General features: G+C 41.4%; 1 protein-coding gene across 1 annotated transcript in view; it reads right to left on the bottom strand.

The window, feature by feature from the left end:
* Positions 1–22,955, bottom strand: part of LOC132820038 (sodium- and chloride-dependent neutral and basic amino acid transporter B(0+)-like) — a 99,775-nt gene that overhangs the window by 34,368 nt on the left and 42,452 nt on the right. The window contains exons 9-11 of the mRNA XM_060831959.1: positions 21,209–21,341; positions 19,919–20,059; positions 16,534–16,762 (exon numbers count right to left, since the gene is read on the bottom strand). Coding sequence (XP_060687942.1) covers positions 16,534–16,762; positions 19,919–20,059; positions 21,209–21,341 — 503 coding nt within the window. The remainder of the gene's footprint in view (positions 1–16,533; positions 16,763–19,918; positions 20,060–21,208; positions 21,342–22,955) is intronic.

Genomic DNA, 22,955 nt, shown 5'->3' with positions numbered 1-22,955 from the left:
CAGAAACAAGGCAAGGCATAGCTTTTGGAATGACCATAAAAAGCTATAGTTGGGATTGTCTGTGTCTGTGAGGAAAGGGCAAACTTTTGAACTTCAGGAGGTTGGAACTGAAATGGCAGAGGTAGAGGTGAAAGACAGGAGTAGTGATGAGTGATGGAGAACAATCCCATCTTACCTAAAGGTCCAGTGGGGATCTGTTTAAATATGTCCAAACATTGTCTAAACTTGTCAAGAAGGATGTAGAAGCCTTTTTCATTTCATTTGATAAAGTGGTTAAACGTTTGAAATGGCCAGTGACCATGTGAGTATTGTTGATCCAAACAAAGTTGTTAGGTAGAACCAGTGAGGTATTTACATCACTATCAGAGAAGGAATCTGGGGAGTATGAGGTGGTGAAAGAAGCCATCTTAAGTGAATTTGAGCTAGGATCAGAAGCCTTCAGACAACATTTTAGGAATCTAAGGAGGAAACTTGGTCAAACATTCATAAAGTTTGAAAGGATCAGACAAAGCAAACTTTGATAGATGGGTACCAGCATTGAAAAAAGATCAAATATATGACACTCTTTAAGAGATGATTATTTTGGAGAAGATCAAAAAGTAGTGAGAAATCATGTTTAAAATCAAAGAGTTGAGACTGGCAGATTAGTAGCAGAAATGAATGGTGTGTTGTTTCCCTGGTGCCAGGATTAAGGATATCTCAGAGAGGGTGCAGAATGTTCTCACAGGGGAAAGGGGCCAGCGGGAGGTCATTGTACACATTGGAACCAACGACATTGGAAGGGAAAAGGTTGAGACACTGAAGGGAGATTACAGAGAGTTAGGCAGAAATTTAAAAAGGTGGTCCTCAAGGGTAGTGATATCTGGATTATTCCCAGTGCTACGAGCTAGTGAGGGCAGGAATAGGAGGATAGAGCAGATGAATGCATGGCAGAGCTGGTGTATGGAAGAAGGATTCACATTTTTGGATCATTGGAATCTCTTTTGGGGTAGAAATTACCTTTACAAAAAGGATGGATTGCACCTAAATAGGAAGGGGAACTAATATACCAGCAGGGAAATTTGATAGAACTGCTTGGAAGGATTTAAACTAGTAATGTGGGATGGGACCCAGGGAGATAGTGAGGAAAGAGATCGATCTGAGATGGGTACAGCTGAGAACAGAAGTGGGTCAAACTATCAGGGCAGGTAGGGACAAGGTAGGATTAATAAATTAAACTGCATTTATTTCAATGCAAGGGGCCTAACAGGGAAGCCAGATGAACTCAAGGCATGGTTAGGAACATGGGACGGGGATATCACAGCAATTACAGAAACATGCCTCAGGGCTGGGCAGGACTGGCAGCTTAATGTTCCAGGATACAAATGCTACAGGAAGGATAGAAAGAGAGGCAAGAGAGGAGGGGGAGTGGCATTTTTGATAAGGGATAGCATTACAGCTGTGCTGAGGGAAGTAAATTCCTGGAAAAACATCCAGGGAAGTTATTTGGGTGGAACTGAGAAATAAGAAAGGGATGATCACCTTATTGGGATTGTATTATAGATGCCCCAATAGTCAGAGGGAAATTGAGAAACAAACTTGCAAGGAGATCTCAGCTATCTGTAAGAATAATAGGGTGGTTATGGTAGGGGATTTTAACTTTCCAAACATCGACTGGGACTGTCATAGTGTTAAAGGTTTAGATGGAGAGGAATTTCTTAAGTGTGCACAAGACAATTTTCTGATTCAGTATGTGGATGTACCTACTAGAGAAGGTGCAAAACTTGACCTACTCTTGGGAAATAAGGCAGGACAGGTGACTGAAGTGTCAGTGGGGGAACACTTTGGGGCCAGCGCCCATAATTCTATTTGTTTTAAAATAGTGATGGAAAAGGATAGACCAGATCTAAAAGTTGAAGTTCTAAACTGGAGAAAGGCCAATTTTGACAGTATTAGGCAAGAAATTTTGAAAGCTGATTGGAGGCAGATGTTCGCAGGTAAAGGGACGGCTGGAAAACGGGAAGCCTTCAGAAATGAGATAACAAGAATCCAGAGAAAGTATATTCCTGTCAGGGTGAAAGGGAAGGCTGGTAGGTATAGGGAATGCTGATGACTAAAGAAATTGAGGGTTTAGTTAAGAAAAAGAAGGAAGCATATGTCAGGTGTAGACAGGACAGATCGAGTGAATCCTTAGAAGAGTATAAAGAGAGTAGGAATATACTTAAGAGGGGAATCAGGAGGGCAAAATGGGGACATGAAATAGCTTTGGCAAATAGAATTAAGGAGATTCCAAAGGGGTTTTACAAATATATTAAGGACAAAAGGGTAACTAGGGAGAGAATAGAGTCCTTCAAAGATTAGCAAAGCGGCCTTTTTGTGGAGCCACAGAAAATGGGGGAGATACTAAATGAATGTTTTGCATCAGTATTTACTGTGGAAAAGGATATGGAAGATATAGACTGTAGGGAAATAGATGGTTGCAAAACGTCCAGATTACAGAGGAGGAAGTGGTGAATGTCTTGAAACAGTTAAAGATGGTTTATTCCTCAGGACCTGATCAGGTGTACCTGAGAACTCTGTGGGAAGCTAGAGAAGTGATTGCTGGGCCTCTTGCTGAGATATTTGTATCATCGATAGTCACAGGTGAGGTGCCGGAAGACTGGAGGTTGGCAAACGTGGTGCCACTGTTTAAGAAGGGCGGTAAAGACAAGCCAGGGAACTACAGACCAGTGAGCCTGACCTCGGTGGTGTCCCTCAGGATTCCCTCGTTGGAGGGAATCCTGAGGGGCAGGATGTACATGTATTTGGAAAAGCAAGGACTGATTCGGGATAGTCAATATGGCTTTGTGCATGGGAAATCATGTCTTACAAACTTGATTGAGTTTTTTGAAGAAGTAACAAAGAAGATTGATGAGGGCAGAGCAGTAGGTGTGATCTATATGGACTTCAGTAAGGTATTCGACAAGGTTCCCCATGGGAGACTGATTAGCAAGGTTAGATCTCATAGAATACAGGGATAACAAGCTATTTGGATACAGAACTGGCTCAAAGGGGGAAGACAGAGGGTGGTGGTGGAGGGTTGTTTTTCAGACTGGAGGCCTGTGACCAGTGGAGTGCCACAAGGATCAGTGCTGGGCCCTCTACTATTTGTCATTTACATAAATGATTTGGATGCAAGCATAAGAGGTACAGTTAGTAAGTTTGCAGATGACACCAAACTTGGAGTTGTAGTGGTGAAGAGGGCTACCTCAGATTACAACAGGATCTGGACCAGATGGGCCAATGGGCTGAGAAGTGGCAGATGGAGTTTAATTCAGATAAATGCGAGGTGCTGCAAATCTTAGCAGGACTTATACACTTAATGGTAAGATCCTAGGGAGTGTTGCTGAACAAAGAGACCTTGGAGTGCAGGTTCATATCTCCTTAAAAGTTGAGTCACAGGTAGATAGGATAGTGAAGGTGGTGTTTGGTATGCTTTCCTTTATTGGTCAGAGTATTGAGCACAGGAGTTGGGAGGTCATGTTGTACTGTACAGGACATTGGTTAGGCCACGGTTGGAATATTGCGTGCAATTCTCCTTCCTAGCGGAAAGATGTTGTGAAACTTGAAAGGATTCAGAAAAGATTTACAAGAATGTTGCCGGGTTTGGAGGATCTGAGCTACAGGGAGAGGCTGAACAGGCTGGGGCTCTTTTCCCTGGAGCGTTGTAGGCTGAGGGGTGACCTTATAAAGATTTACAAAATTATGAGGGGCATGGATACGATAAATAGACAAAGTCTTTTCCCTGGGGTGTGGGAGTCCAGAACTAGAGGGCATAGGTTTAGAGTGAGATGGGAAAGATATAAAAGAGACCTAAGAGGCAACACTTTCACACAGAGGGTGGTACGTGTATGGAATGAGCTGCCAGAGGAAGTGGTGGAGGCTGGTACAATTGAAACATTTAAGAGGTATTTGGATGGGTATATGAATTGGAAGGGTTTGGAGGGATATGGGCCGGGTGCTGGCAGGTGGGACTAGGTTAGGTTGAGATATCTGGTCGGCATGGACAGGTTCGACCGAAGGGTCTGTTTCCGTGCTGTACATCTCTATGACTCTAAATGACAGATGATTATGAGGTGGCTCATAAATCAAAGTTTGGTTTCCAACATCAATTGCAATCCGTGAGGGAAAGAAATTGGGAAAAGAGAAATCCTCAGGTGGTAATGGAAAAGGAGACCATAAAGATAGTGCAGGCAGTTTACCACAGAGTAAAACGAAAACCCATGACGGTGGCAAATGAGAATCAAAAGAGCTCAGGAGCTTTCATTGTAATGAAGTAGGCCACGTGAGATCACAGTGATGCTTATTTAGAAAAAGCACTGAGAAGACAGATGAGGGAAATCAGGAAAAACCAGTAAGTTTTGTTGAAGTGGTAAAGCGCAGTCAAAGTTAAAACTCTGCAAAAGAATTTATAACCTGATCAGGGATTGGTTGAGAAGGAGATGACAGATTTCTTTGAAGAATTTACTTACATGGGTAAAGTTTAACTCATGTATACCAGCAGGAGCAGGAAAAGAAATTAAGATTTTAAGAGATACAGGAGCAAATCAATCTTTGATGGTGAGAGATGAGGGGATATATAATTCAGAAGGAGTATTGACAGATAATAGTAATATGTGGAATTCATAGTGGGAGGAGAATGTTCAATTATATAGTGAGGTTGGAGAGTCCAGTAAATAGGTAGGAGGAAGATAGAGTAATTCTTGGTTCCAGAGACACTTAGTCATGGTTTTGCTGGATCACAGGGGAGAGTGATGCCTACTACAGTTGAAATGCCAGTGGAAAATCAGGCAACTGAGGTTTAAAAGGAAGTATATCCTGGGATTTGTCCTGACTGTGATAACGAGGTCACAAAGTCACAGATGGAAACAGATGGAGAAGTCGAAGAGTAAAGATAAGGTAGTGGAAGTTCAATCATCAGAAACTATATTTCATCAAATGGTTGAGAGAAAAAAAACAAGGAGAAAGTGAGGTCTGCAGATGCTGGGGATCAGAGCTGAAAATGTGTTGCTGGAAAAGCGCAGCAGGTCAGGCAGCATCCAAGGAACAGGAAATTCGACGTTTCGGGCATAAGCCCTTCCTGATGAAGGGCTTATGCCCGAAACGTCGAATTTCCTGTTCCTTGGATGTTGCCTGACCTGCTGTGCTTTTCCAGCAACACATTTCAGCAGAAAAAAAAACAAGAACAGGCAGAGGACAAAGTAGATATTTTAAGTTCAGAGCAATTAGCTGGATTACAACAGAAAGATAAAAAACTAAAGCAGATGTATCAAAATGTCAAGGAAGACAACAGAATCAACTGAGCAGAAAACTCAAGAAGGGATCATACAGTATGGTCAAGTGAAATATGGATCGATAGGAAGGATGAGGGGAGTAACAAATTAAAAATATTGTATATGAATGCGCGAAGCATAAGAAATAAGGTGGATGAGCTTGATGCTCAGTTGGAAATTGGCAGGTACGATGTTGTGGAGATAACCAAGACGTGGTTTCAAGTGGACAGGGCCTGGGAAATGAATATTCAAGGCTATATGTGCTATTGAAAGGACAGACTGACAAGCAGAGGGGGTGGGGTGGCCTGTTGGTGAGAAATTATATTCAGTCCCTTGCGAGGGGGGGATACAGAATCAAGAGATGTAGAGTCAATATGGATAGAGTTGAGAAATTCTAAGGGTAGAAAGACCCTAATGGGAGTTATCTACAAGCCCCCAAACAGTAGTCTGGATGTAGAGTGTAAGTGAAATTGGCCTGTCGCAAAGGTATTACTACAGTTGTTATGGGGAATTTCAACATGCAGGTACGTTGGGGGAAACAAGATGGTACTGGATCCCAAGAAAAGGAGTTTGTGGACTGACTCAGAAATGGATTCTTAGAACAGCTTGTACTGGAGCCTACCAGGGAAAAGGCAATTCTAGATCTGGTGTTGTGCAATGAACCGGATTTGATCAGGGACCTCGAAGTAAAGGAGCCATTAGCAGGTAGTGACCATACTGTGATAAGTTTTAATTTGCAATTTGAGAGGGAGAAGGGAGAATTGGAAGTGTCAGTATTGCAGTTGAACAAACGGAACTATGGAGCTATGAGGGAAGAGCTAGCCAAAGTTCAATGATTCAATTCCCTAGCAGGAATGGCAGTGGAACAACGATGCATTATATACAAAAATACCTGCCAGAAGGTGCAAGATCAGTTCATTCCAAAGAGGAAGAAAGATCCTAAGAGGAAGCAGGGGCGGCCGTGGCTTACGAGGGAAGTTAAGGACTGTATAAAGATAAAAGAGAAGAAGTATAACATAGCAAAGATGAGCAGGAAACTGGAGGACTGGGAAACTTTTAAAGAGCAAGAGGATAACTAAAAGGGCAATATGCAGAGAAAAAAAGAGGTATGAAAGCAAACTGGCCAAAAATATAAAGGAGGATAGTACAAAATTTTTTTTAGGTATATGAAAAGAAAAAAGAATGGTTAAGACTAAAGTTGGGCACTTGAAGATAGAAATGGGTGAATTTATTATGGGGAACAAGGAAATGGCAGAAGAGTTGAACAGGTTTTTAGATCTGTCTTCACTGGGGAAGACACAAGCAATCTCCCAGATGTAATAGTGGCTGAAGGGCCGAGGGTAATGGATGAGCCGAAGGGAATTTGTATTAGGCAGGAAATGGTGTTGGAGAGACTATTAGGTCTGAAGGCTGATAAGTCCCCGGGACCTGATGGTATGCATCTCAGGGTGCTTAAGGAGGTGGCTCTAGAAATCGTGGAAGCATTGGTAATCATTTTCCAATGCTCTACAGATTCAGGATCAGTTCCTGCGGATTGGAGGGTGGCTAATGTTGTCGCACTTTTCAAGAAGGGAAGGAGAGAAAACAGGGAATTATAGATACGTTAGCCTGACATCAGTGATGGAAAGATGCTTGACTCAATTATATAAAATGAAATTATGACTCATTTGGATAGCAGTAACAGAATAGGTCAGAGTCAGCATGGATTTATGAAGGGGAGATCATGCTTGACTAATCCTCTGGAATGTTTTGAGGATATAACTATGAAGATGGACAAGGGACAGCCAGTGGATGTAGTGTACCTGGACTTTCTGAAAGCCTTTGATAAAGTCCTACATAAGAGATTAGTGAACAAAATTTGGGCATATGGTATTGGGGGCAAAATACTGACTTGGATTGAAAATTGGCTGGCTGACAGGAAGCAAAGAGTAGTGATAAATGGGTCCCTTTCAAAAATGGCAGGCGGTGACCAGTGGGGTACCACAAGGTTCGGTGCCGGGACCGCAGATGTTTATAATATACATTAATGATATAGATGAAGGCATTAAAAGTAATATTAGCAAATTTGCTGATGACACAAAGCTGGGTGGCAGGGTGGAATGTAAGGAGGATGTTATAAGAATACATGGTGACTTGGACAGGCCAGGTGAATAGACGGATGCATGGCAGATGCAGTTTAATGTGGATAAATGTGTGGTTATCCACTTTGCTGGCAAGAACAGGAAGGCAGATTACTATCTAAATGGAGTCAAGTTAGGTAAAGGGGAAGTACAACGAGATCCAGATATTCTTGTACATCAATCAATGAAAGCAAGCATGCAGGTACAGCAGGCAGTGAAGAAATCTAATGGCATGCTGGCCTTCATAACAAGAGGAATTGAGTATAGGAGCAAAGAGGTATTTCTGCAGCTGTACAGGGCCCTGGTGAGACCGCACCTAGAGTAGTGTGTGCAGTTTTGGTCTCCACATTTGAGGAAGGACATTCTGGCTATTGAGGGAATGCAGCATAGGTTCACGAGGTCAATTCCCAGAATGGCGGCACTATCACATGTTGTGTGATATATATGTTGCATACACTTGAGTTTAGAAGGATGAGAAGGGATCTGATTGAGACGTATAAGTATTAAAGGATTGGACACTCTGGAAGCAGGAAGCATGTTTCCATTGATGGGTGAGTTCAGAACCAGAGGACACAGTTTAAAAATAAGGGGTAAGCCATTTAGAACAGAGTTGAAGAGAAGCTTCTTCACCCAAAGAGTGGCGGATATGTGGAATGCTCTGCCCCAGAAGGCAGTGGAGGCCAAGTCTCTGGATATTTTCAAAAAAAAGAAGGATAAAGCTCTTAAAGATAGTGGAATCAAGGGGTATGGGGATAAGGCAGGAACAGGATACTGATTTTGGATGATCAGCCATGATCATACTGAATGGGGGTGCTGGCTCAAAGGACCGAATGGCCTAATCCTGCACTTATTGTTTATTGTGTATTGTATACACAGAAGAATCATTGGAATATATCCCAGAATATTACTTTCAAAAAAATGAAGTCTTGATGAGGAAATGGAGATTATAGCAAATTCAGGCAGATGACAAATGGGCAGAAACCCATCAAGTTCTGTTACTGGCAGGTTACAGAAAGGAGATGTTGCAGGTAGCACATGAAGTACCAGGTGGTGTTCATAGATGCGGATCGTTAACTGTCTTCCTGTTTGTCCTACAGAGTGTACAAAATCCCATGCAAGGACTGCACAAAACACTACATAGGACAAACAGGAAGACAGCTAACGATCCACATCCATGAATACCAACTAGCCACGAAACGACACAACCAGCTATCCTTAGTAGCCACACACTCAGATGACAAGCAACATGAGTTCGACTGGGACAACATTACTGTTATAGGACAAGCCAACCAGAGAACAGCCAGGGAATTCCTAGAGGCATGGCACTCATCCACAGATTCAATCAATAAGCACATCGACCTGGACCCAATATACCGTCCACTGCAGCGGACAGCTGGCACTGACAACCGGAAGCGGCAGATACAAATCACTATAAATGTCGGAGGAAACATCACAGAAGCGGTTCACAGGAGGCTCCCAAGCACTGAGGATGTCACCTAGACAGGGGATGAAACATCTGCAACACAAATTCCCAGCTTGGCTAACAGAACCATGAGCACCCAAGCTACAAATCTTCTCCCAAATTTTGAATACATGTCAGGTAATTGGAAAACCTCACACAGAGATTAAATCAGCACCCTTATTACCCATTCCCTCTTTTAAGAAACACCACTCACTGGACAAACAAATGGCAATGAGAAGAGGGATGGTGAACACTGGACTGAAGGTGTTATATCTGAACTCATGCAGTATAAGGAACAAGGTAAATGAGCTTTAGGCGCATGTTGAAAATGGCAGGTATGATGTGATGGCTGTCACAGAGATGTGGCTGCAAGGTGATCAGGATTGGGATAGACAGGTGGGCAGAAGGAATTGGCTTGCCTTATTAGTAAGAAATAAAATTAAATCAACAATTAAGAAACCAAGTCGGGTCAGATGTTGTAGAATCTGTGTGGGTAGAATTGAAGAACCACAAAGGTAAAAAAAATTGTTGGATTATATACAGGCCTCCAGACAGTAGTCAGGATCTGGGGCACAAGAAACACCAAGAGATAGCAAAGATGTCTAGGAGAGACAAAGTTACAGTGATCATAGGAGTTTTCAATACGCAGCTGGACTGGGAAAATCAAATTGGTCATGGATTGACCGAAAAAGAATTTGTGGAATGTCTACGAGATGGCTTTATGGAGCAGCTTGTGGTGGAGCCCATTAAGGAACAGACAATACTGGATTTACTGTTGTGTAATGAGACAGACTTTTCATAGAATCCCTACAGTGTGGAAACAGGCCATTTGACTCAACAAATTCACACCGATCTTCTGGAGAGTAACCCATTAGGACCTATTCGCCTACATTTAATTTTGACCAACTTACAGATCCCTGAACACGATGGCAATTTAGCATGGCCAATTCACCTAACCTGCACATCTTTGGATTGTGGAAGGAAACACAGGCAACCAGAGAAAACCCATGCAGACACAGGGAAAATGTGCGAACTCCACAAAGACAGTTGCCCAAGGCTGGAATCGAACGTGGATCCCTGGCACTGTGTGGCAGCAATGTTAACCACTGAGCCACAATGCCACCCCCATAATAAAAGGAGCTTAAGGTGAAGAAACCTTATGAATGAATTTATTCTGCAAATTGAAAGGGACAAGATTGAACCAGAGGTAACGGTATTATAGCCCAATAAAGGCAGCTACACAGGTTTGAGGGAGGAGCTGGGTAAGCAGGGCTACCTAATTGACTGGGGTAGGAGCCTAGCAGGAAAGACAGTGAACAGCGATGGCAGGAGTTTCTGGAAACACAACAGAGTTTCTTCCCTAGGAAAAAGAAGCATGGTACAGGGACCATGAGGCAACCATTGCTGACAAGGGAAGTCAGAGAAAGCATATAGCATGGCAAAGGACGGTGGGAAACCAGGGGATTGGGGAGCTTACAAAGACCAACAGAGGGCAACAAAAAAAAATAAGGAGGGAGAAGATTAAATATGAGGGTAAGTTAGCCAGTAATATAAAGGAAGACTGTGAGAGTTTCCTTAGATAAATAAAGGGCAAGAGAGGGGAAAGTGGACATTGGACTGCTGGAAAATGACACTGAAGAGATAGCAGTGTGGAACAAGGAAATGACTGAGGAACTGAATAATTACTTCATGTCAGTCTTCATGGTGGAAGACACAAATAATTTCCCAAAAATTCAAGAGAGTGAGAGGACATAGCTAGGAGTGATGGACGTCACCAAGGAGAAGGTGCTACAAATACTGAATGGCCTGAAGGTGGATAAATCAGCTGGACCAGATGGACAACACCCCTACAGTTCTAAAGGAAATGGCTGAAGCGTGAGTGGAGTTCTTTCAGAAATCACTAGAATCAGGGAGGGTCCCAGAGAACTGGAAAATCACTAATGTGACACCCTAAATAAAAAGGGAGTAAGTCAAAAGGTGGAAAATCATAGACCGATTCACCAAACTGCAGTTGTGGATAAGATCCTGCAATCCATTGAGAAGGACAAAATTTCTGAATACTTGGAATCGTATGGTAAAATAGGGAAAAGTCAGCATGGTTTCATCAAGGGGAAGTCATGCCTGACAAATTCATTGAGGAGGAGAAAGTGAGGACTGCAGATGCTGGAGATCAGAGCTGAAAATGTGTTGCTGGAAAAGCGCAGGTCAAGCAGCATCCAAGGTCGCAGTAGGTTAAAATCTTCGAGGAGAAGGTGAGGACTGCAGATGCTGGAGATCAGAGCTGAAAATGTGTTGCTGGAAGAACGCAGCAGGTCAGGCAGCATCCAAAGTCGCAGTAGGTTCATTGAGGAAATTCATTGAGGGAGTAACAAGAATGTTGGACCAAGCAGAGCTACCTACTTGCACTTCAAGAAGGCCTTTGACAAGGTGCTACACAGGAGGCTACCGAGTATGATAAGGGCCTATGGTGTTAGAGACAAGGTGCTATCACGGATAAAAGCATAGCTGTCTGGCAGAAAGCAAAGTCAGGATAGAAGGGTCCTTCTCAGGATAGCAGCCAGTGAAAAGTGGTGTTCCACAAGGCTCATTGTTGGGACCATGACATTTCACTTTATACATCAACAATCCCAATGAAGGAACTTATGGCAGTCTAGCTAAGTTTGCAGACAATACAAAGACAGGTAGAGGGATGGGTAGCATTGAGGAGTGGGGAGGCTGCAGAAGGATTTGGGCAGATTAGGAGAGTGGGAAAAAAAGTGGAAGATGAAGATAAATTTGGGAAAGTGTGAGGTCATGCACTTTATAGGAAGAATAGAGGTAGAGATTATTTTCTCAATGGGAGAAAATTCAGAAGTCTGAAGTGCAAAGAGACTTAGAAATTTTAGTTCAGAATTCTCTCAAGATAAACTTGCAGGTTAAGTCAGTAGATAGGAAGGCAAATGCAATGATGGCATTTATTTTGAGAGGATTTGAATACAAAAGCAGGGACGTACTTCAGAGGCTCTATAAGGCTTTGTGAGACCACATTTGGAGTATTGTGTGCAGGTCTGGGCTGCATATCTTAGGATGGATGTACTGGCCCTGGACCGTGTTTAGAGCAATTTTTCACGATAAAGGTCTGAGGAATGAAAAGCATAACATATGAGGAACATTTGAGTTCTCTGGGTCTACACTCAATGGAGTTTAGAAGGATGGGGCGGGGGAAAGAGATCTAATTGAAACTTAGAATATCGAAAGACCTGGACTAAGTTGATGTTGGGAAGTGGTTTCCATTGGTAGGAGAGACTAGGACCTGAGGACAAAGCCTTTTAGAATGGGCATAAGGAGAAACCTCTTCATCGAGAGTGGGGAATCTACGGAATTGATTGGTACAAAAGGCTGTGGAAGCTAGTTCATTGAGTATATTTAAGACTGAGATAGATAGTTTCTTAAGTATCAAGTGTTACAGGGAGTAAGCAGAAGAATGAGGTTGCGAAACCTATGGCAGAGCAGACTCGATGGCCTAATTTCTGTCATACGTCATATGGAGAAACTGTTTACAAGAATCTTAACTGACTGCCCACGGCCCCGACCGAAACAAAATACAGGAATCAGTATTGGTTGACCATAACGGACGTGACTGTTAGATTTCCAAAAGCCATCCCATTATGCAGCATCATGGCTAAAAGGATTGTCAAACAGTTCCTCATTTGTGTTTTTTAACCGAGATTTGTACTACCCACAGAAATGCAATCAAATCAAAGGTCAAGCTTGATACCAAATTAGTCAGTGAAATTATGGTTAGCTTTGGAACAAAACAATTCAAATCCACTGCGCACCATCCAGAATCACAGGGAGCATTAGAACAGCAGCAAACTTTGAAGACCATGTTGAAGACTTAGAGTCAAGACTATCCAGAAGATTTGGATAAAGGAATTCCATTTGTACTTTTTTGAAAATAGGGATGCACTAAATGAATCAATCAAATTCTGTCCATTTGAGTTCTTTTGGGCATGAGGTGAGATGATCACTGAAATTGATTAAAGAGAAGCTGGTGAGTCAGAGTTCAGAGACCACATATTTGGACTATGTGTCAAATTAAATATAGTTGGCTAGACAGCATTTAAAAGTATCACAGCAAAAAATCAACAAGTCACAATTTGGCCAGTGGAGACAAAGTGTGTGTAACTTCCAGTGACAGGTGAACCTTTAAAAGCAAGATTTAAAGGGTCTTATCAAATCGAAAGGAAATCGAGTAGGATGATTCATTTAATAAGAACGTCAGATAAAAGCAGCCTCAGAGTGTGTCATGTGAATATGCTCAAAAGGTATTTTGATAGGAAAGAAGAGTAAAAGGAGAATGCGTTACTGGTTACAACACAGTGAAGAACCAAGTTCAGAGGATTCTGAATTGGACATTCTTCAAATTATTTTTGGACAATGAGGAAGTTCTCAAAAATTGATATGAATTATTTATTTATCTGCCAGAGGAAAATCAAAATGACCTGAAGAGTTATTACAATCACATGTTGGAATAAGCTGGGAAGTACTAATCTGATTAGGTATGATGTACATATAGCTGAAAATGTGTTGCTGGAAAAGCGTAGCAGGTCAGGCAGCATCCAAGGAGCAGGAGAGTCGATGTTTCGGGCATAAGCCCTTCTTCAGGAATCCCCTTTTCAGCTCTGATCTCCAGCATCTGCAGTCCTCACTTTCTCTTCTGATGTAGATATAGGAAATGTTATTCCAATTAAGCAATATCCGTATATACTTGATCCTCTAAAGTTGGCACAAGTGCAAAAGAGACTGAACGCATGCTCAAACGCAATATAATCGAAAGGAGTTGCTGCAAATGGAGCTCACCAATAATAATGGTGCCAAAACCAGATGGTACCCTCAATTATGTGTAGAGTACCACAAAGTCAATGCAGTTACAAAATCTGATTCATATCCTATTCCACATTTGGAAGACTGTATTGAGAAGGTGGGACAAACAACTTTAAATGCAGGAAACAAGAAATGCAGAAAATTTCAGTGGACAGAGGAATGTCAGCTGGCATTTGACAGCCTGAAAGCTGTGTTAACCACTACCCCAATGTTAGCCACATCTAATTATGCAAAGCCATTCAATATGGCTATCAATGTGAGTGATGTGGGTGTCAGTTCTGTACTCTTGCAAGATGACGAGAAGAAGATGGAAACCAATTATTGAGTTTTATTTTCAGAAAATTGAATAATCATCAACAGAAATGTTCCACAATTGAGAAGACGACCTTAATCTGGTGTTGGCGTTACAACATATCAACATTTATATTGCCAGTAATCTAAGACAACTCTATATACTGATCATAAGCCATTAAAGTTTTTGGAAAAAAGTAAGTTTAAAAATACCAGACTGTTTAGATACAGCTTGTTGCAGCCATTCAAATTAAAACTTATACAGATGGCAGAATGAGAGAATGTAACTGCCAATGTGTTGTCGTGACTTTAGTGAAGAAAGATGGAAGATTCAGTGGCAGGAAAGCAGAACGAGATGGACTGTACTGGTGCATAATTGCATTCTTAGAGTCAATGCAACATATATACATTGTAGAGTACGAATAAAGGAAAACTAAATGTTTTTAAAAATGAAGCCATCTTTATATATTGATCGTTCATTCTTTTAAAGGGTGAGGTTATAATGATCTTATGGCTTTAAGAGGTTACTTTGTCCTTTTTTCTCATGAAGAAAGATTGAGACAGAGACAGCAAGCAGTCTGCTCAAAGCCAATAAAGTAAACAGCTTGTGAGGTCATGGATTTTTTTTTCCAAAGATGAGAGCTTGAATGGGTGGGGTTAAGCTCCCACAGAACCAGGATTTTTCGATTTAGTTTTTCAGTAGTAGTTGTTTTTGGTCTTGAAGCTGGATTTGAAAGCTGGTTTTTTTCTTTCTGTTCCAGCTAAAAGCTGAGGAGTTTCTTCCTGCTGCTAGAATTGCATGTGAGACAATCTGTTTTATTGAATTTGCTGTTGCCAAGGGTGTGGTAATGGATATTGTTCTGTCGGAACAGTTGCTGTTTAGTAGTTTAATAATCTATTATTCTGTTACATGTCCCAATAGACTTAAGTTATTCTGATTTCATATTTTGTTTGTTGTATTTTAACTATAGTGAATGAATGAAGTGTGTTTTCCCTCAAGACTGGTAGTTTAATCAACCAAATTGCATCAGGGATGCAATGTCTGGACCTTGCCTTTGAAGTAAGAAAATGTTATCGTATAAGCTATCTTATTCAGATTTTGAGGGGGTTTACTCTGGTCCATAACTTTATCTTGGTGTTGTCAACAAATTTAACAACATGCTCTGCATCTCTTCACCCCGTTCATTTGTATAAATTGTAAACAGTTGTGGTCCCAGCACTGATTCTCATGGAAGACCACTTGCCAACCTTAAAATGAGCTTTCTGCTGCCCGTTAGCCAACCAATTTTCTATCCTGCCAATATCTTCTACATCACAAGCTTTTAATTAGCACCATACCTTTAATGGGACATTAACAAAAACATAAACCATGTTGAGTCTACCTCAGTCTGAAATTTACCTAAAGCCCCAATATATTTCATCACAACGTTAACATTTTCTCTACGATACATGTCAAGTTAATTGATCTGTATATTCTTCCTTTCTTTGCCCATCCCTTGTTGAATAAAGTGCATTGACCACTCTCCAATCTCATGGTATCTTTCATAAATGAGGGAAGTTTTGGAAAATTAAAGCAAATGCATCAAATATGTCACTAGCCATTTTTTAAGACACGAGGACAGTCAAACAGGACTCAGACATTTGTCAGACCAATCCTCCCAACAACCTGCAAATTATCACTTCTCTAGTAATTGGGGTTTCCCGAGTTCCTCCCTCCCTTCCATTCCCCGATTCATTGTTACCTCTACAGTGTTACTTGTACCCTTTATGATGAAGATTGATGCAGTTTATATCTGTTCAATTCATCTCTTTACATTCCAGATTCCGTATGACCAATGCTCATTGTTAACATTTCTTTTTTGAATATTTATCAAAATGCTTGTTAACTCTCCTTATATTTCTGGCTATCTTTCTTTACAACTCTAATTCTTCCTTCTAAATTATTTGTTAGTCATTCTTTATTGTTTGTTACATTCTGTCAAATTTTATACCATCTGTCATTCCACAGTAATATACTGTTTTTAACCTTTCTATTTAACAACGAATGTTGGGTCTGTCCCTTGAAATTATTTATTTATCTTTAGAATATATATGTCTTCTACGTATTGTGAAAATCCCATGAAATAGCTTCCTCTGCGTCTCCATTAAACTACACTCCAATCTAATTTGTCAATTCAATTTCGACAGCCCTGTTTTCCTGACCACCTAATTGCCCTCATTTAGGTTTACTAAAATATCTTGCACTCACTTCTCCTACTCCAAGCTGCATGTAAAATGCTAGCTTGGAGCAGCTTCACCATGATATTGGGCATTAATCCTTTCTTGTTGCACAATACCAGGTCTGGTACACCTTGCTCTTTTGTTGGCTTCCAAACTTGCTGTTCTCAGAAAGTATCCTGAAATCATTCCATGAATTCCTCAACCAGGCTACCTTTGCCCATCAGGTTTATCACAAGTTTGGAAATATTACAACAGAAGACAGCAAAGTGGACACTGCACTTACCTGACTGGGCAACCTCAGAAACAGGTTTCCCTTGGATATGAGCCATATGTCCAAGGATAGAGAAGATGGCAAATCCAGCAAACACACTTGTACCACAATTAACCACACAGACAACAATGGCGTCTTGGTAACAGTTGTTGTGGAATTTGTTGTAGGATGACAGTGCTATTAAAGTACCAGAACCTACTGACAAAGAAAAGAAAATTTGTATCGCAGCATCTTTCCAAACCTATAAAATACAAGGAAAAAGTCATCAGCATCAGGAAATCACACTGAAGATTATTGTATATATAAAATTGCATTAAACACAAGAAACCTGCAATATGTTTGGCCCCCAACTTAATGGCGGGGCTAAATGAATGAACTTTCCACTGATAATTGCTATCTCTATTAAATAGTATATTGTATCCCTGTCTTCTACTCACTGCCAGATTCCTTCCAGGAGGTTTGATGCTTTTCCCCTTTAAGTCATGTTTTTGATTGAACGGCTTGATTCTTTCCTTGTAGCCCTGACATCCAGTAACCTCTATTCTTTTATTCAAAACAGCACCCAATAAGTGTTTTAACCAAAATAGAGGCCGTTAACTAAACAGAAGTCTGTGTAAATTAAAATTTAGCTCTGAACATTGGTTAAATTCTTGCAACAATTCTACTTTTCCAGTTAAATAATATTGTGGTTAAAGACGTGAGCTGAAAATGTGTTGCTGGTTAAAGCGTAGCAGGTCAGGCAGCATCCAAGGAACAGGAAATTCAACGTTTCGGGCACAAGCTGAGACGGGCCGCCTACTTGCGGAACGCTTCAGGGAACACCTCTGGGACGCCTGGGCCAACCAACCCAACCACCCCGTGGCTCAACACTTTAACTCTCCCTCCCACTCCACCGAAGACATGCAGGTCCTTGGACTCCTCCATCACCAGAACATAACAACACGACGGTTGGAGGAAGAGCGCTTCATCTTCCGCCTGGGAACCCTCCAACCACAAAGGATGAACTCAGATTTCTCCAGTTTCCTCATTTCCCCTCCCCCCACCTTGTCTCAGTCGATTCCCTCGAACTCAGCACCGCCCTCCTAACCTGCAATCTTCTTCCTGACCTCTCTGCCCCCACCCCACTCCGGCCTATCACCCTCACCTTGACCTCCTTCCACCTATCACATCTCCATCGACCCTCCCCCAAGTCCCTCCTCCCTACCTTTTATCTTAGCCTGCTGGACACACTTTCTTCTTTAATCCTCAGCACTAGTTAAAGACATGACTCAGGCATATTTACATTAGTCTGACATTTAACTGAAAATTTGACTGATGAATTGATTGGAAGATATTAAAAAATAATTAGTCACAAAAAAGGAATATAGTGCCATTTCATGATATTCCACCCCATCCTGTCCATCTTTTCTTAATCTAGTTATATCTCATTTTATGATAACGAAGAACTGTGGATACAGGAAATCTGAAACAAAAATACAAATTGCTGCAGAAACTCAGCAGGTCTGGCAGCATCAATGGAAAGAAAGCAGTTAACATTTCGGGGTCTTGATTAAAATGGTGCTGGAAAAGCACAGCAGGTCAGGCAGCAGCCGAGGAGCAGGAAAATCAATGTTTCGGGCATCTGATTTCCAGTACCTGCAGTCCTCACTTTTGCCTAGCTAACGTTTCAGGTCTAGTGACCTTTCTTCAAAACTAATTCCATTTCACTCTGCTCCATCCTATACTGTGCTTTCCTTTCTCTACCATTCTTTCACAACTCGTTGAGGATAAGATGTCAAAAGCTGTGTCAAATTTCACAAAATCCCAAAGTGAAGACTCTAAGGATTTTGCTGAAATCAGAGATGATAACTGCCAAGGGAGAGCATGGATTTTACTGTAGTCATGCAGTTCAATCTTCAAATATTGACAGATTGCTTGAAACCCTACACGAGCCTGCTGTCTTGCAGCATTGACCAGATCACATCGGGTGTCCATAAGACCATGAGATACAGGAGCAGAATTAGGCCATTTGGCCCAATTAATCTGGAAATACTTGAATGTTGCTGATAAGTTTCTGACCGGACTTCTCCTGTGTCGACTTTGTAATGCTTGATCCCCTCACGAATCAAAAATCTAACTCAATCTGTTGTAAAGACATTCAATAACTTGGCCTCCATAGGTGTAGCAATAACTTCAACAGATGAACCAACATCTAGCTGAAGAAATTCCTCCTCATCTCAATTTTCAAAGGTCATCCCTTCACTATGAGGAAGCATCTTCTCTACATCCACTCTATCCAGGTTTTCAGTATACCGTAAGTTTCAATGAAGTACCCCTCATCTTTCTAAACTTCATCGATACTGACCCAGAGTCCTCTACCACTCCTCATATGTCAAGCCCTTTATCCCCAGGATCATTCTTGTGAACCACTCATGTGAAATAACTCATTAATGTGTTGGATCTTTAGTTTGACCATATCAATAACCAATCAAAATTTAAGTGGCATTAGTAGCTGATGCACAGATTTGCCAGTCAATAAAATGAGACCACCGGGGAGATTTCTCACTAAAAGAGGCTGTCAAGTTTGAAATCTTTTGAAGACAGAAACTGCTGAGCTGTTTCTCTGTCTGTGACAGTGCACTGCACTCCCAGGACTGCACCTGAGAGCCAAGTTAAATATATTGTTGGATATAATTTCAGTCATCTCAAATCTCGCCACAGTGGAATTTGAATTTTAAAAAAAGACCTTAGATTATGTACAAGATCCATAGCAAGTATGACACCCTATTGCCCTCTACTACCCCCGAGGTAATTAGGGATGGACAATGAATACTGGTCTGGCCAGTGATGTATCCCATGAATGAATATGCAAACAAAAATCTCATTTCAATCTGAACTGCCCTGATATAAAGCAGCACTGCAGAATGGGAGCTTGTACACGTCCAATTGGGACCTGTGATGAGGAACAGGAGGGATACCAATAGCAACAGCACAAGGACAAACAGCAGCAACCCTCTTCACAGGCACATGCCTCTTCTTCACACAGACATGGTGGAGACAGAGACCTAGTTCCAAGGGGGATATATGCCTGGTAAAAGGTATGTAAGTGGAGGATTGGCTTCCTCAATTAACGGATAATTAGTGCCTTGCAACAGTCAGACCTCTGTGCCATGTCTTTGCTGATATCTGCAGTCTCCTGGAAGAAAACCTCTTTCTAAGGGAGTCAAGGTGGGTATGTATTATCAGTGCTGTCCAAGGTTAGCACAGCCCTGAACAGCTTCACCTCCAGACTCCTGCAGGATTTCAGTCAGCTGACCAAAAGTACATCTCTCAATGTGTGCTATACTATAACTGTCAAAGATGTCACTTTGAACTGATGAGGCAACTGAAATTCTATGGATTATTCTCGTGTACGTACATGACCTTCTGCCAGTTTGGAGAAGTCTGATTGGATTCCAATGTAGAATTCAATTCCTTTAGAGGCTCCCTCCAGGGTTAGCCCTCGGATCAGGAGTATGGTCAGAATCACATAAGGTAATGTCGCAGTGAAATAAACCACCTGAGCACAGAATAAATTATTAGATATTCTCATATTCCCCATTTAAAGTATTAAACTTAACTGAATATTAAGGCAATAGGATTTTAATCAATTCTGAGAATGAAACAGAATAGAATTAGAGGAATAATAATCAGCTGGAGTACATATTTGAAACTGAGATAAGTACTATAACTGAAATTAAATTATACTTTTTTTTCTAAGTTACTCATTATATGTCGAAGGGTAAGATTTTAATTCAAAGATAGGGAGTTTGCTGTCACAAGAGATAGATTTTGGAGAGATTGTAATCCGTTCTGACCTATAAACAAGCTATTGTACTGACTATGTCACAGACTGTTCCCATCAACCCAACCACCAACAGTAATGCAAGGGGATAATAGCTTGTAAGCAAACATGAGTCTCTGGCGGCACGGTGGCACAGTGGTTAGCACTGCTGCCTCACAGCGCCAGAGACCTGGGTTCAATTCCCAACTCTGGCGACTGACTGTGTGGAATTTGCACGTTCTCCCCGTGTCTACGTGGGTTTCCTCCAGGTGCTCTGGTTTCCTCCCACAGTCCAAAGATGTGCGGGTCAGGTGAATTGGCCATGCTAAATTGCCCGTAGTGTTAGGTAAGGGGTATGGGTGGGTTGCACTTCGACGGGTCAGTGTGGACTTGTTGGGCCGAAGGGCCTGTTTCCACACTGTAAGTAATCTAATCTAAGACGAGAAGCTGAACACATACCTTCACAGGTGTGCTGTTCTATATTGCTATCCAGTAAGTTTACATCACAGCATGGTTGGTTTCATATTTGAAGTGGGTAGTAGTACAAAAAATTTGTACTTTTGGGCTAAAGATCAGAGTTCAACACATGCATGAGGGAAACAAAATTCCCCAGAGTCCCTGTAGCAGTGACTAAAATCCTTAAAATGAGGGACACATTGCAGGAATACTGCTGTTCTTTTCCTCAGGAGAAAGATCCACAGATCTCCCTCAGGCCTGAAGTGCCAATTAAATATTATGAATCTCCCACTCTTCAATGAGACGCTGTTAACATTACCTGGGAGATAAACCAACCACTTCACAAATAAGTTATAAGCTCTAGTTTTATTGTTATAGAAATCTGTATTTTGATAGTTGTTTTAATTCTACTCAGCACTAATCATTTACCTTTCCTGAAGATTTGATTCCCTTTGATAACACCGCCCCAATTATTAGCCAGGCCAGAAACAGACAGAGGGCTAAATACCAGACGATCTCCCCAGTTTCATCGATTGAACTTGTACGGCGTAAAACCACTTTACTGAACAAAATAACAATAGAAAACAGTTTGTCTAAGGTCAAATGTCTTTGCACAGAGACACCTTATAAGGTTAACAGGTTTTGTCTAGGTATTTTTCAATTATCCTGTTGAAAAGTGTTATTACATATCTTTGGAGCAGATGGGAAATGAACTCAGACCTGCTGGCTCAGTTGAAGGGACATTACCACCACATCACAAGGGATCTTCAAGATTTTGTTTACACTGTGAACGCTGATGAAATTCCTCAGATTCTAAATTAATTCAAAAAACATTCATAAGAAATGATACATTGACTGCTTTACCATGCACAGGAACCCCTTCATTGACTTCCTGATTATAGATATGAATACAGGAACAGAGGAAGGCTATTTAACCCCTTGAGCCTGTCCTATGAGTTTGTGACTGATCTGGGACCTGACCTCCACCACCTCAGCTTTGTCCTCACTCCTTAATGAAATAGATAAAAGTTTGAGATGAATAAGGAAATCTAGCAACTCAGAGACACATGCTAAAGGCAAAACGTACCAACCCCAGCAACCTCTACATCTGGACAATGTTCCTTTTAATCGCTGGAGAAAAATAGCAACTAACATGCTTACAGTGCACGGGCAGGATACATCCTCATGACTGATAACTTCACTAAACTAATAACTGTTTGATGAATTGGTAATATGATGAGTGAAAGCATTACTTAAATAATTCCTACCATTGTCAGTTTATTTGGCATATCAAAGTGGATAGTATCTGACAATGGATCACAGATCTTTGACAAACCAATCTAAGGCATGTGTGTCAAAGGAGGAGTGACTCATATTCCCCTATCAGCTTACTATCCGAGGTTCAGAAAAGATTTACAAGGATGTTGCCAGGGTTGGAGAATTTGAGCTGTAGAGAGAAGTTGAATAGGCTGCGGTTGTTTTCCCTGGAGCGTCAGGGGCTGAGGGGTGATTTTATAGAGATTTATAAAGTCATGAGGGGCATGGATAGGATAAATAGACAAGGCATTTTCCCTGGAGAGGGAGGCATCCAGAACTGGAAGGCATAGGTTTAGAGTGAGGGGGAAAGGTATAAAAGGGACCAAAGAGGCGACTTTTTCATGCAAGGGTCATACATGTATGGAATGAGCTGCCAGAGGAAGTGGTGGAGGCTAGTACAATTGCAACATTTAAAAGGCATCTGGATGAGTATATTAATAGGAAAGTTATGGAGGGATGTGGGCCCAGTGCTAGCAAGTAGGCGAGATTGGGTTGGGATATCTGGTCAGCATGGACAAGTTGAACTGAAAAGTCTGTTTCAGTGCTGTACATCTCTATGACTCTATTAATGTTGTTAATACTGTTTCAATATATTTTTATAATTATTAAAAGGACAACAGGTACCTGTATAAAGCAGTTTCATTTGTCTGTTTGCGACCTCTTATCTTTGGAAAAAGGGTTATGTCAGGTTATATCTCAACATCAATGTGTGATATACCATTTCGGAAAATGGTCATGATGCCAGCAATATATCATGGCATGTGACATAGTGGTACAAAGTTCTCAGTCTCCATCTTACTGACCTCTGGCCTCTTGCAGCATGACATGCTGAGAAACATACTACAGTACATTTGATTAC

Source organism: Hemiscyllium ocellatum, chromosome 11 (genome assembly GCF_020745735.1).
Source record: "Hemiscyllium ocellatum isolate sHemOce1 chromosome 11, sHemOce1.pat.X.cur, whole genome shotgun sequence".
Lineage (NCBI taxonomy): Eukaryota > Metazoa > Chordata > Chondrichthyes > Orectolobiformes > Hemiscylliidae > Hemiscyllium > Hemiscyllium ocellatum.
The sequence above is the reverse complement of the archived record's forward strand: the minus strand, read 5'-3'. Positions and strand labels throughout refer to the sequence as shown.